Raw genomic sequence first — 17312 nt, 5'->3', positions numbered from 1 at the left:
AATAATAATAATAAAAGTTTTTTTTTAAAATAAATGGTAATATTTGTTATTTATAATATAATTTCTTTAGTTTGGGAATAATAAAAGAAAGGAAATAAGTTCGGAGAATAGATCCTAAAAATATATATGGAAAAGGGTATAAATGACTCTTTATAGTAAAAATGACTCTTTATAGGATTGATTCGGTTGACATTATCCAAAAATGTGGTGTTTAACATCATCAATGAGAAGACGACGTCAGACCTGTTGAAGGCGATGTCGAATATGTACGAAAAAACATCAGCTATGCACAAGGTTTATTTGATGCGGAAATTGTTTAATCTACAAATGTATGAAAGTGCATCTGTTGCTGATCATATAAATGAATTCGATATGATGGTAAGTCAACTCAGTTCTATAAAAATTAATTTTGAAGATGAAATTAAAGCATTGATTTTGATACCATCTTTACCCGAGTCATGGGATATTGTTGTTGCTGATTTGAGAAACTGAAGTTCGATAAAATTCGAGATTTAGTTTTTAGCGAAAATATTCGCAAAGGAGAATCTAAATATTCATCTCGTAGTGTTCTCAGTCTTGACCAAAGGGAAATGAGTAAATTGAAGGGCCCAAACAAAGGTCGATCAAAATCAAATAATCGTGAAAAAAATTTAGACAGATCAAACGTAACGTGTTGGAGTTGTGGAGAAAAATGTCACTTTCGTACCGATTGTACAAATCAGAGAGGAAGAGGAAGTAGAATCACGAACAAAAAGGAGATGATGATTCTTTGAAAGTAGAATCATGAACGAAAAGGAGATGATGATTCTATAAATTTAATAGAAGACATTAGGGATGCTCTAATTCTTACACGGGACAATCCGATTGAACCCTAGATTTTGGATTCATGTGCACCTTTTATTCGTCTCTAAATACAGAGTTTTCCGAAATTTTAAGGTAGAAACCTTCGAGAAGGCCTATTGTGCATAAAAACTTATCTATTTTCTTTTGTTACATAACTGAAGCCATTAATATAAATCTTTAGTCAATATTCTCTTTGCGTTTCATCTCTTTTTTGTTCACCTGGATCGTAATACAAATCAGCCAATATTCCCTTTTGCATTTTTTCTCTCCTATTTTTATGTTTATCCCGGTGTGTTCGTTGCTGTCGTGTGATCATTTTATGTTTATCCCAGTGTGTTCGTTGTTGTTGTGTGATCCTAAGTGTATAAAACTATAAGTGGCGGAATATTGATTTACGCAGTAGAATTAACTTTGTTTGGACTCTATTCTACGAAAAGTAGGTTTTTACTCGTCTCTCCCAGTTCACAACTAAATGATTACCAGACCACTTTGGCCATCTTATGAATAAACAATTAAACTAAAGTCTAATTTAATAATATTCCTTTTGGTCAGTCAAGCTTATTAATTCATAATGAATCTCTACTATTTGAGTTTCTTCCTCTGGATCGAATCCATAGAGACACTTACTCGTCTTCTTGCTTCACGAGTGTTGATGCTTTTGGACCATGTATGAACCATCTTTCTCACTCGGACTGTGATTTCTGTTATGGGCAGATGAAAACTCGGATCCTGCGTATGATGGGTGCTATGTTAGGTATGATTATTATAACTTCTTCATCGAATCTTTGAGTGCTGTGGATACGGCTGTTAGCTGTATGTGGGCGGTCGGGTTACAGTGGGTATCGGGCCGTGTTTAGTCATAATGCTAGGAAACTGGCGAGGAATTTGAGTGTAGCAGCGCTCAACAACGATGGCTTTTCTGAGTGATTATGCTGCAGCCCATGCATCTACAATACAAACATTTAGCAGCGCGACATGTTTCATGAAATATTGGCGGAGAAATGCTCTGATTTTTTCAGCACTCGTATTTCCCCATGGCTCCTGAATAAGCCCTTGCTAACCCAAGGCCATCCATGTCGATGGTTGTGAAAATGCTTACAGAAAACTTGAGATTTCCCAGCCAAAACAGCCACTATATCAAGTGGATTAGCCATACCAAAAATTGGAATAAGAAACTTGGAATTTATTCTCTATATTTGTAACGCAAGCAATAATTTAAGCGTCCAAATTCTTCAGCAATTAAATAAATATATATAATAGATATATTTCCGGATATACATGACGAGAAAGCAAACAAAAGCTGATATTAGAAGAAACAACATTGGGAATATACATCTTGAGATTATTATTAAAGTGTTTCAGTCCTCTCTGAATAATCTACTAGAAGAAAGCCCATCCATTCCCTCAAACTGCATATTGTCTGATGGCTTCCAGTGGCGTTTCCGCTGATTTATGAACCAATTGTTAATTTGCTTCTGGTCAAGCCCTGTTCTCTCTGCCAGTGCAACCTTATCGGCTTCCTGCATGATTAAAAGCAGCGGATTTTGGCCCTCTAATTCAAGAACAATCATAAAATATTCCTCGATGAGGGATTTCTTTATTTAGTTAAGCAACTTTTAATATCATGAATTCCGTAATGAACTATATTTGGGATAGATGGCAACTTAGTGAAATAATTAAAAACTTTAGACCGTCTTTTGCCTGATTCGTAGCACGTGACTAAGGCATGATGAAGTGAATTAATGCATCAACCATTGTCCAGTCCGTATTTTCTATGCTGTGAACTTTTATGTGTGACCATACGATGTCCATTACAAAATTTACGTAAGCTTATAAGCAAACATACCGTAGGATATGGCCATCTATAGTGAACGTTCCACCATTCAAGGAGTGTCTGCCTGGCTTCTTTTGGTAATTTTCCTTTTTTCTTCTTCTTTGAGAACTCCAATTTTAAGCTACTAATATGACTGCCAAATCGACGTAAAAGCTTGTCCTTGAGATCCCTGTTCTCGCCTTTGGTTTGAGTTTCCGGCTCCACAACTTCCATCTCTCCTCCGCTCAATTCTTCATCCGACGAGACAGCTCCTTCATCTGTTTACGAGATCGAAAACATATTCTTACTTGGCAGTAGTAATTCAGATCATGTATAAGCAAGAAATAAAGCTCCATGGTAAATGAAATGAAAAAATGTACGATTCAATGTCTTAAAGAAGAAGTGCAGATTGATATTGAAAGGGCACGGCAGGAAGATAGGACCCCACAAAAAAGGCATTTCAAAGGTAAAACAAGGATTTGACTGCTAACTGCAAAAGAGGAAGAAGGAAAAGGGAAGCCAAGCTGCGTTTCAGCAGTGTCTGGTTAAGTCGTTCGTCAGACGCGGGGGGGGGGGGGGGGGTGAAGAACTCACTGTCAGAATAGACAAGACTGAACGGCGACATAAATCCACTTTCTGCAATGACCCACGAGAGCTTCGAGGTTAATAAGAACCTCCTCCCTCCCTCGACGATATCCCATGAGCAGTACTGCAATGCCCCCCACCACATGGTCTGGCGAAGTTCTCTTTAACCAGAAAGTGACCCTTAACCCATTTCCTTACTCCTGGCTAATGCCCAGCCACAGCCAGGAACAAAGCACATGGTAGTTGTTAGTTGATAGTGAATTAAATGACCACCCTTTTAAGACCACTTTCTAGTTTCAAACTTTCAAACATCACAACATATCTGGAGGGGGGTGTGCGATTCTTTCGTGTCAAGAACGTGAGAATCCCACCTGGTTAGCGAAACTATTCTGATCCAACCCTGACTTTCCTTTCTCATCTCTTGGCTAGTTAGCTGATTCTGCTCAGACAAAGTAAAAAAGCCGATGATGGGCACCAACTTCAATCCTAGTGTAAGAAAGAAAAAGGGGCCCCCCCAAAGGGGGAAAGATAAAGCAACGGGTACAAGTGAGGGTGGGCACGGTAAACTCCAGCTACCCAGTGAGGAAGGGACACGTGTCGTACACATCATCCGCACAAATAACACGGTAGAGTACTTGCCGATATAAGTGACAACCACTAACCAGCTGGGAGTGCATAATAAGTGCGTGGGTAAGAGAGGGCACCAAAAGCACCTTCGCAGCGAAAACTGCGGGAGTACATGTGACAGTATGGAAACCTCGACCACCCGCTCAACCCGGGCTTTTCACTAAACTTTTCACACTTTTTTTTTTTCCCTAACTTTTTTTTTATCCCCTTCTTTCCTCTCCCAGACAAACTTTTTCAATTTTCATAGCGGGCCATGCCATTACCCAGAACTTATTTTCCTCCCCGAACGCTGTCCTTTCTTCCTCAAACTTCTTACTCCTGGATAAAAATAGAGATCAAGCAAAACAAGCCATGAAAACTATAATGGTGACTTAGAAAACCCTTCTGATGGAAGGCCATGAAAAACACATGTAAGAAACAAACAGCTTCGTTCTTTCTAGTAGCACAGAAAAGTAAGTAACCACCTAGCACTCACCCCTACAGACCCTAGTTTAAAGGCCCATCTTATTCTTCTTCATCAGAAAAGCACAGATCTAATTACTAACGGTTATATTACACTTGGAACATTAGAGTTCATTTGCAAAGAACTCTGCTGTGTACAATAGGGGTTCCGATAACTACAATGTGAGGCTTCACTGTAACCAATAGATAAACTATGGAAACCAAATAGTAAGCAGATAACTACACTGCATCACAAGTAAGCTAGATATGCAACCAATATGTAATCATTATTCATGCCTTTACATAAAATTTTAATTTATCCAGAGAAAGATGATCATTAATTAGCTGGTGGTTCCAGACAAATCAATGCAGTAACTCACTGTCCATAAAGAAACATAGTGATTTTGTATGATGAACACAGCTAGACCATCGCCTTTATATTCGGGTTCTAGAAGTAGAAACCCAAACAAAAATGGACATGTGTTGATGAAAGACAATAAATTTTCTGGAATAATTTCTGCTAACTAGGACAAATTTTCTATAATCAAAATTATGGCCTAGCTTGCTCCTAACACAAACCTATCTATCAATGATGATCTGGATGAGGATGGAAAAGCATTACGACAAGATAATACAAAGGAAATTCCTTACAAATTGAAAGGAAGCCCAAAGAGAGTGCAATAATGTAGTTAGAAAATAAGCCAAATAATTCAGGCCAAATCCTTGTTGTCCTCTTGAGATGCAAAATTTTTGCATAAAAATGAGCCAGCAAGATACCACCGTTTGGGCACGTGAATATATGCCCATACGAAATCCAAATGGAAATCTGCCAACGGTCGCATGACCAAAGAGACTTTAATATAAGTGATTATATATGAGAAAGCATATAAAGGACTCACTAAAGCTCTCGTGCTAAGACAATCTGAACACGAGGCTGTTTTTTTAATAAGGATAACCTCACACCTGAAAAGTTAATTTGTACTTCCAAAGTAAATTAAAAACAATAGTTGCCAACCATTATCTTTGATATACAAGCTTTTCTTTTAAGTTCACTCATTTTAAAAATTATCACATTTAACCTTTAAAGCCTGACATGCCCATTCCCATAAGTTGCATGTCAGGGAAAACACAAAGCAAGTCACTGATATTCTTTAATAATGAGGTTTTTCCTACCTGGGGATTGAAATTATATGAACTAATCAAGTTTCAAGACGATATTACTGAAACTTCACTTTATCGGTAGTCAGCAGCCCAAGCGACAAGTTCCAAGGTTCATTTTCTCATTTCCCACATCTTACATGCACCACTCATAATCCATTGAATTTAGAAATTGTAATACAAATATCTTCGACAAGTATTATCAGAGCTATCACAATCAAACTAAGCCAATATCCATTATATATCTTAAGAAAGAATCAGCATATAATACGGACATATATGTGTAACACTCAAATGATTATCACACAAACACAATGAGTTTGCTGTTTGGGTGAGAATTATCCATTTCTATTCTCTTAATGGCATCCTTTTTTGCCAAAAAAAATAATAATAAATAAATAAATCTACAATAGTGATAAATTCAAGAGATTATTATTGGAACAAATATTGTGGTCACGGACAAATGGCTTCTAGGCCGTCTATACAAATACTGAAAGATTAACTCAAAATCAACTTCTAAACTGAATACATATATGATTTAATCCTTTCAACTAGAATTGTAATATTATATTTGGTATGATACACTAATTATTCTCAGCTGAGCCAAAAATTTCAGAAATAAAAAAATAACTTATAAACCAACGAAAAAGTTACTAACATGGAGGATCGTAGATATTAAAACCTCAAACATTTAAGGACACATAACTACACTAATAATGATAGACAAATGGCATATATGGATATTAACATGAACACATTGATAGGTTTACAAAGACATGTCATAAAAGAATTAAAAGACAAGACACGATAGATTTAGACCGCCTGTATTTAGGACCAAAGAATTAAAACCTACCCTTTTTGTTTATAATTATATAAAGAGAATTAGGACTAGTTGAAAACAAGAAACCATATTAACATGAGATGCATATAAAATTGAACCTTTTACTAAGGATTTTTCATTTATTTATTTTTACTAGAGGACAGTAATGGGAAAACAATAATAATTAATACCATACGCCAAATCATATTACTATTTCCAATGTCGTCACACTGAACTCTGAAATGTCAAAATCAGAATCTCTAACACGGAAAAAGTTCACATCCAGGTTTTATTTTTATTCTATTATTAATTTTTTAGCCATGTAACATGAAAAACTAAAAAAGAAAATAAATAAAAAATGAGGAAAAGGAAACAAACACAACAAACAAGATAGATGAGCAACCGCAGTTAAACCAAAGCAAAATATAATAATTAGAACTCTAAATTATTAGAAAACACTATTTGGAAGCTTCATTATTGCACTTGTAGATTTCCAATATGATCAATAAAGAATCACAATTCAACGTACAATTAACAAGGTCGTAATCCAAAAACAGCGCCTGTAGATGAGAGTTGCAATCAAATATAGTTCCTAGGGTTTCGCTGTTCCTTTGTATTATTGGTTGTTAAGACCTTGGATTTTCCAATCAGCAATAAGACTAAGAAAAAAAGAGAAAAATAATTCCACGCCATTCCTCCTAAGTAATCTTAAGAACTCCCTATTTTTTTTGGGTCATTTCCTTAAAACCAATACGGGCAACGGCAATAAAAATTTAATTAGTTAAATTTAATTCACAAAATAAAACCAAACGATCAACTAGCATTTGAAACGGGGAATAGTAATCAAAGAGAATGAGAAATTAAACAATACAGACCGGAATGGCTTCTGGAGAAGGCGCCAGTGCAGAGGCTACTAAGTTGCAGTTCGATCTTGTTCAAGAATGTAGTTGCTTCGTCGAAAGGCCTTTTGAGATCTGATTTATACTTCACCAACATATCGCAGTACGTTTCCTAAAAACAAGACTCATAAAATTAACAAAAGCAAAACAAAAAAGAGATTTCGGTTTGTTAATGGAGAAGAAGGAGAAGGAGAAGGACGAAGAAGTAACCATGAATTCATCGAGCTCAGGATCTGCGCCTAAGCACGTGGTGACAGCGTGACGGTTACAAAGGTCGGTTTCTTGACGGATTCCCTCTAACAAATGTGCAATCTCTGGAGGCGCCCCTACCTGTGCAAAGTAAACCCGCATCTCATTATACACGCGAGAATCAGTTTGTTACAAAAAGAAATAATCCCCCACGGACTTCAAACGCCTCGATATCATACAATAATCAACCTAACAAATTCTCCAATCATTACTTCAACAGAAAATAAACAAATCCGGAATCATAATCGATCATCTCGCAGTTTTCCCCCTTTCTAGCCAAATTCGAAATCGGGTAAGCATAATCTTGTTCTTCTTTAAGACGTTTGAAGCTTAAAAGAAAGAGAAAATTGGAGGAGACAAAAACTGAACCCTCGGCAGGTCTAAAACCCAGAAAGAAATCGTTCTAGTAAATAGCCAAATCCCCTCTATCCTAGTTAATTATTTCTTCGTTGACAGTGTCTACGGAAGCATTTAAAGGCGAGAAAGCTTTTTGTTCTCTGGTTATAAAACAAAAGAGAGCAAAATAATAATATTAATTAAGAAATAGGGAGAGAGGATAAGGATTCAGGATTTTATGAAGGTGTCTGTGTTAAACCACAGTGTGAGAAGTGGATCGCCTGCTTTTATTTTTGTTCTCTGGTTCAGAGAGAAATAGAGCCTAGGAGTTCACCTTTTGGCAGTCAATATAGGCGTCGAGCAAACGAGGATAAGTAGGATGAGAAGAAATTTTCGCTTTGATCACGTTCACCATATCTTCTTCACCTTGAATTTCCGGCGTGATCGATACTGCTTCAGCTTCCGAAATCGCGGACGCCGCCGCCGAAAGCAAATCGTTGGATCCAAACACTGGAATCCGATCACGAAACGCTCCGGAGCTCACTAAAAGGCTCTGATAATCCGGCGGAAAAATCAGATTCTCCGGCGACATCAACGCCTTATCCGAATACTCCGCCGTGGACTGCAAGCCGTACATTTCTTCCATAGTAGCAGTATACCTTATTGAAGGCGCAAACAAATACAAAAGGTAGAGAGAGAGAGAGAGAGAAATCGTGGGAGGATGTGTATGCGATGATCAACTGGAAATTAAAAGAAGGAAACAAAATAATCGGCAGAGGAATAATAGGAAGAGATTGAACAGAAAGAAAGAAGATGGAGTTTGCCGGAATTGGGAGTGGCAGAGAAGAATTGCAGGTGTTCTCGAGTAGTGTGTTTTTCCGAAGAACAAACAACGAATAAGATGCTTAGGTTGGCTCCGCACTGTGCGAGAGCTTAGACGAAAGAGAGAAACTAGCCACTTTTTTTTTTTTTTTCTTCTGGACTCCACCTTTCCTTTAAAAAAAAAAAAATAATAATAATAATCAGCACTTGCCAATTTAAATATTAAAAAAAAAAAAAAAATCATCCATTATTTTTTTCACCTACCTAAATATTTTCCGAACCCTTCAAAAAATAATAATAATAATAATAAATTCCTATATTTTTTAATTTTAATCTTAAATCCTCAATAATATGTCTTTTTTTTTTTAATAATTAATATAATATTATTAATTTTTAATTTTTAATTTTTAATATAAAATTTTCCCAAGATTTTCCAATCCAATTCCTACAATATTAAAGTTCCTAAATTTAAGTCTCTGATTATTGTACCTTCGTCAATTAAACCCTTTAGATTTAAAGCATTTATTGAGATTTTTTTTTTTAGTATAATGTTTTATTGGAGGTTTTAATATATTTTTGTTGTTTTATGAAAATATGGGAAATGTAATGTGCGTAAAAATAATTCAAAATTTAAAATATTATTTATTGGTTGCATTATTTGAGAGAAAAAGAGAGAGAGAGAGAGAGAGGGACATGCAGACATGTGTATGCATTTTCCTTGAACTCGTAGTTGTCCTCACAGTATGGACCTTTTTAAAGCAATTCCGTATGGTTATCCAATTACAATTAATATATATCCCATAAGTCTATCAATTTTAATTTAAATTAATAAAAACATCGTTAAAAAAATCCTTAAATTTTTAAAATTTTCAATAATACCCTAAAATTTTAAGAAAATCTAAAAACCTACGTTTAAAATATATAAAAATATATTTTTACAAATACTTGGTTTTGAAAAAACAATTAAAAGATTTTTAAAAATACTATTTTAATTTTCAAAAGGTATAGTTTATAAATATGTCTTTCAATTTTTAAAAGTTTCTTGTTATTTTAAAAAACTTCCAAAATATTCATTAATTTTCAAGAGTAATATTAAAATATTTATATAATAATTTATGAGGTGTCATAGGATTTTTTAAATTTTAATGGGTAAGTTTAATAATATTTTTAAATTATAATAAAAAATTCAATTTTATTTCTAAAACAAAATACTAACCATTTCAATTAAAAAAAAAAAAAAAAAAAAACTAGCTTTCATTTTTTTTTTTTTTTTTTTAAGCTTAGATATGTTTTGAAAATAAAAAGAAAAAAAGAAAACAGCTTGTCCTCGTCAATCAAATTAAAAAAAAGAACATATCTATAAAGTTATAATTGTGTTATAAGTTATGTCCTGGGGCCAACTAAAAAAAGAAAAGGACAAAAATGGCAAAATCTGTTCATGCAATTAATTTCAGAAATAACATGGGTCACTCATCAAATTCTGTAAATTAAAGTGTCAATTAAATTTTTTAAATATATATTTTTAATGTTGAGATGGGAATATCTAAAAAATAAATAAAATAAAATAATGAGGAAAACTATAATGCTCTCTTTCTACCTTGGGCAATAATCTTTCCTCCATCGTATTTAAATATCTGAGCGGGCAACAAAATTGGTATTTTCAGATTTATTTATATTATAAAGCTGCTTTATTCCATTTCATAAAAACAAACCGTTCATTTTCTTTTTGGTTTCATTAAATAACTAATAATATCGAATTGTGGGTGTAAATTACAATTTCATCCCCTCGAATGTATGTGTTGTGTATTGATAGATGATTGAATTTAAAAATTTTCAAATGTCCTCAAGCTTTTTATTATTATTATTTTTACGTAATAAATCTCAAACTTGTATTTTTTTTTCTTTTTTCTTTTTTTTTTTATACTAAATAAATAAAATTCTTTTTGAATTTTATTTCATTAAAAGGATACATTTAATACCCATAAATTTCATTAAAAAAAAAAAGTCCTTTAAATTTTTTTAAAAGTTCAAAAATATCCTTCTGTTAGTATATATAACCGTTGATACCACTTTTAAAATATACCATAAACTTCTAAAGTAATATCAATATCCTCCAACTTTAAAAAAATATACAAATCTATTAAGGGTAAATAGGGTTTAGTACCCATTTATATTTAAAAATAAACAAATAAAAATAAAATGTTTGGAAATGACCTTTAAAATTTTGAGAATTTTTTTTTTTTCGTGTTATTTTAAAATTTTTATGAGTATTTTTAAACATAGTATTAAAATTAATTAAAATTTTTAAATTTTTCAATTTAAAATGAATAATTAGTGTCTTGTCATTTACTCACACTCACTACTAAATTCTTAATATATATATATATATATATATATATATATATATATATTTAAATATTATTTTATAAAATGTTTAATAAATATTTGAAGTTTTATTTTGTTTTTATTGTGGAGTTATATTATTTAACATTTGAAAAAAAAAAAAAAACATGTTTGAGACACAATATTTACTGTCATAAATTATAATAAATATTTGTAAGTTTTATTTTGTTTTTAGCGTGGAGTTCTATTATTTAACATTTAAAAATGAACATGTACGGATTGATTAGACACAATATTTACTGTCATAAATTTTAAATTACTTGTCCAGTTAATTATAAATGACTAATAAAATGAATTTTCTGTGGTGCTTTTAATTATTATTATTAAAAAAAAAACGTTATAATTTAAAATAAAAGGAATTTAGGAATGCGAAAAAAAAATATTCGAAAAATACCTTTTTACACGGTGGCCGACATGATTCTGGTAATGTGATAGGCGAGGGCCGACAAAACCCCAAGTTGATCACCTCCTCCGAATTAATTAAACTTAAAAATAAAAATTAAATTAAATTAAAAAAAAAAAAAAGGTAAAGAAGCTCCACCAATGCTACTGTAGGTACTCGGTGGTGGGCTCCACAGAGCATAAACCGTCTGATTAGGGTAGTGGTGGGGACCACAGGCGAGTTACAGTGGGGTGCGAAGTAGAGAATGAAGGGCACGTTTGGAAAAGGATGGGAGAAAGAGTGGAGGGGTTTCCAAGTTTGTTGGTAGGGTCTTTCTATTTTAAAAATAAAATAAAATAAAATACTGCTGACTAATTCAACCTTTTCATATAACGATTGATTGATTGATTGATCGATCCGTCGGTTTTAGGGCAAGTAAAAACAAATTCTGCGTGAAGAACCATGTCGTTTTCTGGCAAACCCTAGGCTTACTTAACTGGTTAAACTTACAGACTACTACTACTACAGTTTTGAGTTTCAAATCAAACCTGCACCATTCGATCGTCCCTTCTCATTAACTTCCCTCTTGATCTGGGCTTCCATCCGACGGCTGAGAATTCGCGAAGAAAAATGGCCTCAAACTCAGACATAGTCCACAGAGAATCTCCTTGGCTTGAAGGAACAATAGGCTGTGTCTGTGTGTTTATATAGTGAGAAGAAAAAGGTGAGGAATTGACCATAATTAGTGGTGGGTTTAAACTTTTTTTTTTTAAGAAAACTAATAATTATATGACAAATGTATCTCGAAAACTTTCTTTATCGGACGCGTTTTAAAATCGTGAGTCTGACGTCAATACATAACAGACCAAAACAGACAATATCTACTCCTTGTGGACTTGAGCGGTAACAAATGGTATCATAGTCATACACCAAACTCCAAAAAGATGGATCGTAAGATTTTACATGAGTTGAAGAAGAGAACTAAACATTTTTATAAGAGACTGTAACGAGCAATAATAAGTGGGCTTAAGTGGGCTTAAGCTATTAATATAAATATACTCAGAATTTATTAATATAAATATATAATTTAATTAAAAGATTGGACATACAGAATTGATGCTTGCTTAGCCTCATCACAATAGCTAAATTAGTATAATAATGTTTATAATTATCCTTGATTAGTTAATTGCTTCTTAGTCAACCATACACGTGCCCTTAGTATTGTAAATTTGCATGAATTTAACATAGGGATTACAAGCATGATCGTGTTTAAATAGCCACGATAATTATAATTAGAATATTTAATTCACTTAATATCCTAATTTTTATTAATTTACACGTGTTCCAAAAACCACCCTTATTAGTGAAAGAGGGTTTTGAATTGAACAATGTTTAACACGACTTTTAATGGAGATTAGGTGGAGATTACAACCCACTAAGTTCCGATTTGTCGGTTCAAAAATCTTCAAATCACAAATCTTGGTCGCGGAATAATATATAATCACCTTTTATCTCTATATTATTAAGATATTAATTAACAGGAAGAGGACAAGTCAGACACCTACGTGGCAACTCAAACACAGCGACATGTCGTTTTCATTTGATACCTCCTCATCAATTAAACCAACTAACCTCCATTGAATTTGACATTTAAATTAAAAAAGAAAAAAAAAATCCCCACGTGTCTCGATGTGATTGGTTCCTGATCTGTAGCTTCAAACCACCGAGATGACAAGGTATGAGACGAGTCAACAAACCGGTCACGTGCACTAGACGCTGTTTGGTAGTTCCTTTTTATCCTCCAATAAAACATGCTTAAATAAACAATTAATTAAAAAAAAAAAACGCACTTTATATTAGATACTGGACTGGGCTCGGCCCAGCCCACTTTGTAAACTTTTTTTAATAAATAAATAAATAAATAAAAAGGAGCTGATACAAAGCCTGGTCAAAAAGCTAGGTTCCAGGATTCGCTAATTGATAATAATAACAATTATTAGAGAGTATAATATATTCCATTTACCCATTTTTACATTATTTATTCACGGAAAAATTACCAATATTAAATATATATTTTTAATTGGTTCACTAAATATTAATGACGTATTAATAAATTTTGAGGTGGGTTTGGGCTTTGGATTCAAATCCAGCCACGTTTTTTATGGGCTGGACTTATCAACGAACTGGTAGAAAAGTTTGTGGGCCTCGTGATTGTATTAGGCCCATGTTTCTTTTTAATTAATTAATTTATTTATTTTCATTGGGTTCAACGAATTATAAATTAATAAATATGGGGGAGAAATTTGAAAGGCCTACCAGTCATTAATATTAATAAATAATACTGGTGGAGGCCTACCAAGATTTGATTCAGCAGCCCCCACCAATTTTAAAGAATTACACATGGTGGAGAAATTAAAAAATACTATTTATTATTATTATTATCAATAAATAATAATAGGAGAGCCCACAGCTACTATAGTGATAGTTTGAAGATAGAATAGATATTAATTACTATATAGTTTAATATTAACAAAACAAAAAAAGAGAGTGATGTTAAATCAAATATTTAATATCGCGTTGGACAAGTGAGATATGGTTGGAAAATTTAAGTAAAAATAATTTTAAATTCGGCCTGACATATAACCAAATTAATGAATTATTTGAAAATGATATTGAAATTAATATATTTTACAATCATTATACATGACATTCATTGGCATCGACAAATGTCAATAACTATTAATTTTAAAGTGAGGGTTGATGGTACATATGGGTGTACATGGTCCGGGTTGGGTCGGGTTGGATGATTTTTTTTAACTCAATCCGAAAGTTCGAGTTGGTTGGATTGGTAACCCAATCCAACCAGAAACTTTTGCCCATAAACCTGAAACCAAATCGACTCAGTTCGGGTTCAGAAAAATGGACCCAATCCTACCCGAAATGCTAATCCAACCCAACCCAACCCTTATAGTTCGGGATGGGTTGGTCCGGATCGTTGGATTGTCGGGTTGAATGTACACCCCGAATGGTACATATAAAAAAATTAACCTATGTAACTAAATTAATAAATATATTCATGTGTACTTTCTATCAAATTTAAAAAAAAAAAAAAACTTTAATTCTTTTTAAAAAAGTTTTAAAATGAATAATGTGTTAAAAAGGTATCTATAAAATTTTAAGAATATATTTTTTTCTATTGTTTAGCGATATTATTAATATTCTTTTTTTTTTAATTTATTAATGTTTTTTTAGAAAAAATAATTTAGCCAATAATTAAACAAAGCTTGGGAAATAATATTCAATTACTGATAATACTGAAATAATATTTGGATTGAATATATAAATGTGGAGACAGAAATTTCCATATATTAGAAAAAACATAAACATAATATCCAGAAAATAGATGTGTTTTTTTTATAAAAAAAGTGATCTAATTCAGTCCGTCGGATTCCTTGACCTTGATGGTGGTTTGAGGACTTTCTGATCTCAACGCTCTCTGCAAATCTTCTACGCCCACGTTGGAACTGGTGAACACCAATCGCCGGAGCCGTGTCCGATCATCCACCACCGTATTCGGGACAATTCCCCACCTGCAACCGCCATCGCCGCCGCTGACCACCTCGCACTGTATCACCTCCACTGGGTCAGAACCGTGGTGAAGGAATATGAAATCTCCGGCCGACGACATGCCGATCGACGCCATTTCTGCACTCTCTCCTTGCAATTTCTCAACGAATGACTTCGGCATTTCCCCAATTTTCCGACACTGAAAAAATTGAACCACCACTTTATATATCTTCACGCTTTTAACATCCTCCGGCGACCCCAAGAGTCCTACAATCACCATTCCGCCGCCGGCAAATCCGATTATCGATGTAAAAATATCCGGGTCGGGTTTCATGTCAAATGGCCCGGCCCATGATTTATTTATCGGGTCGAATGAAAATACCGCTCCGGATGCTTTATGCATAACGTGTAAATTGTTGTCGTCAACGGCAATCGAGAACCACATGGCGGTTGCGTATTCGGCGAAGATTGAGGGTAATTCTTCGCACGTGTCCCACGTGTTGGATTTCAAGTCGTGAATTTCAACGGCGGGAGGTTCGTCGTTGAAGACGCACGTGCCGGCGACGACGATGAGTCTGTGGGCAACGAGGGCAACTATTGGGTCGGTTCGCCAAGTCAGCGGGGGATCCACGTGTTGCCACGTGAGGTGGAGGGGGTCGATTGAGAAAGAGAATTTGGAGGGGGTGAGTGTGTAAAGTAAAGAGGAGTGAGATGATTGGAGATGGGCGGTGGGGGGGATCGGAGAGTGGTAGTTGATGTTCATCCAGACGGCGGAGCGAGGGTCGTATGCGGCGGCGGAAGGAGAGGATTTGGGGTGGAAATGGAGGAGGAGCCATGGTTTGAGGGCGTTGAAATGAGAGAGAGAGGAAGAGACGGCGCGTTCCCAGCCACGTGAAACGGAGGAGGAGGAGGCGAGATCTATGAGAGGGAGGTGAGAGAGAATACACTCCAAAATGTCGCCGTGGACAGCGGCGCCGTCTTGCTCGTCCGCCGTCTCTTCTGTAGACATGGGAGCGAGGCTTGATTGGTTTTTCAGGCAGGCGTTGTTTTATAATTATAGGCGGCGAAGCTGAGGATTCTGTCCCCATCTCCTATAGTCTTTTCAACGTGGATTTAAAACGTGCATTTATTATGTTTTGTTTTTTTTTATAAAGTACACGTGAAAAGAACAGTTGATAGACTATGTTTTTTTTTTTTTTCTTATCTTTTTCCTTCATTTTATAAATAATTATATATATTTCTAATTTTTAAATTTTACCATTAATATTATTAATTCTCAAGATTATTATTTAAAACGCCTATTTCAATTTTTTATTTTACGAAAATAATAATTATTTTTTTAAATTAATTACTTAATTTCTTCTCCAACTCCAACTGACATGGGATCCTCTTGTGACTTAGCGTCTTCACTAGCATATCACTAGTCTATATTGTCCTTTTTGGGTCTTCCCAAAACATTTTAAAACGTGTATGTCAGGGAGTTCTTTCTACACTTATAAGTAATGCTTTGTTTTCCTGTCTAATCGATGTGGGATCTTAATCGTGATGCATTTAATGGTATGCTTGCATCTGCCATTCATTGTTGCTTCAGGGCCATACACCTACAACTAAGTTGATTGCTATAACTTCTCCTTTTAAGTCCCTGATTATGCCACTAAACGTAGCAGCTACGTCGGTAAAGTTAGTTATTCCGTCTCCATTCACAAGCGCTCTAATACGACCATTAGGATTTGTAGTCGCACACTACCAAAAATAACTCATTAAGCACGTAAACAGCCAAAACCTACCACCTTTTGAGTTTTCTCTCAAGGTTTTTAAAACGTGTCTACTAGTGAGAGGTTTCCATACCCTTATAAAGAATGTTTTTGTTCTTTTCGCCAACCGATGAGGGATCTCACAATCTACCATCTTCAGGGTCCAGTGTTCTCGCTGGCACTCGTTCCTCTCTCTCCAATCGATGTAAGATCTCACAAAGCAACGCGCCATTCCTTAAACCCTACATTGCACCAGAGTAGAACCCGTCAACAAATTGCGAAAGAGAAACATGAAACCAACGGTATTCAACAAATTGCTTAAAGATTAGAAAATTTGAAATTGATTCAACCCTATGTTATGAATGAGTTTAATATCTCATGATCATTGAAGTTCTGCAATTATAAAATGTTCAGATAGTGGCTGGACATAAAGGGAAAATTTGTCCGACCATGTGGCAAGACAATGACTTTGTGTTTCTAACGTTATAGATGAGTCACATTTGTTAGTCTTAAAGTCGAGTTAAATGGATTTTTCACTAGGTGGTGATGACCTACGACTTATAACTTATTTAGATAGTCAGACACTGGGTTGTGCCCCTATCGAAAGGCTTAA

At 34.4% G+C, this 17312-nt stretch overlaps 2 protein-coding genes across 2 annotated transcripts; both read right to left on the bottom strand.

Annotated features, from left to right (window-relative positions):
* Positions 1 to 2005: 2005 nt before the first annotated feature.
* Positions 2006 to 8761, bottom strand: LOC111801114 (homeobox protein knotted-1-like 6). The gene is made up of 5 exons (XM_023685103.2): positions 8106 to 8761; positions 7397 to 7516; positions 7163 to 7298; positions 2690 to 2934; positions 2006 to 2363 (listed from the first exon to the last, which is right to left on the bottom strand). Exons 1-5 carry the CDS (start codon positions 8415 to 8417, stop codon positions 2202 to 2204), a joined length of 975 nt encoding a protein of 324 aa, XP_023540871.1. The 5' UTR covers positions 8418 to 8761; the 3' UTR covers positions 2006 to 2201.
* Positions 8762 to 14687: 5926 nt separating this feature from the next.
* LOC111809986 (Kelch repeat-containing F-box family protein) lies at positions 14688 to 16074 on the bottom strand. The gene has a single exon (XM_023696505.2). The coding sequence runs from the start codon at positions 15952 to 15954 to the stop codon at positions 14809 to 14811; it is 1146 nt and encodes a 381-aa protein (XP_023552273.1). The 5' UTR covers positions 15955 to 16074; the 3' UTR covers positions 14688 to 14808.
* Between the last annotated feature and the right edge of the window lie 1238 nt (positions 16075 to 17312).

This window comes from Cucurbita pepo, chromosome 1 (genome assembly GCF_057944985.1).
Source record: "Cucurbita pepo subsp. pepo isolate OVF chromosome 1, ASM5794498v1, whole genome shotgun sequence".
In the NCBI taxonomy this organism is placed as follows: domain Eukaryota; kingdom Viridiplantae; phylum Streptophyta; class Magnoliopsida; order Cucurbitales; family Cucurbitaceae; genus Cucurbita; species Cucurbita pepo.
Note: the sequence above shows the minus strand (reverse complement) of the source record. Positions and strands in the feature narration are given on the sequence as shown.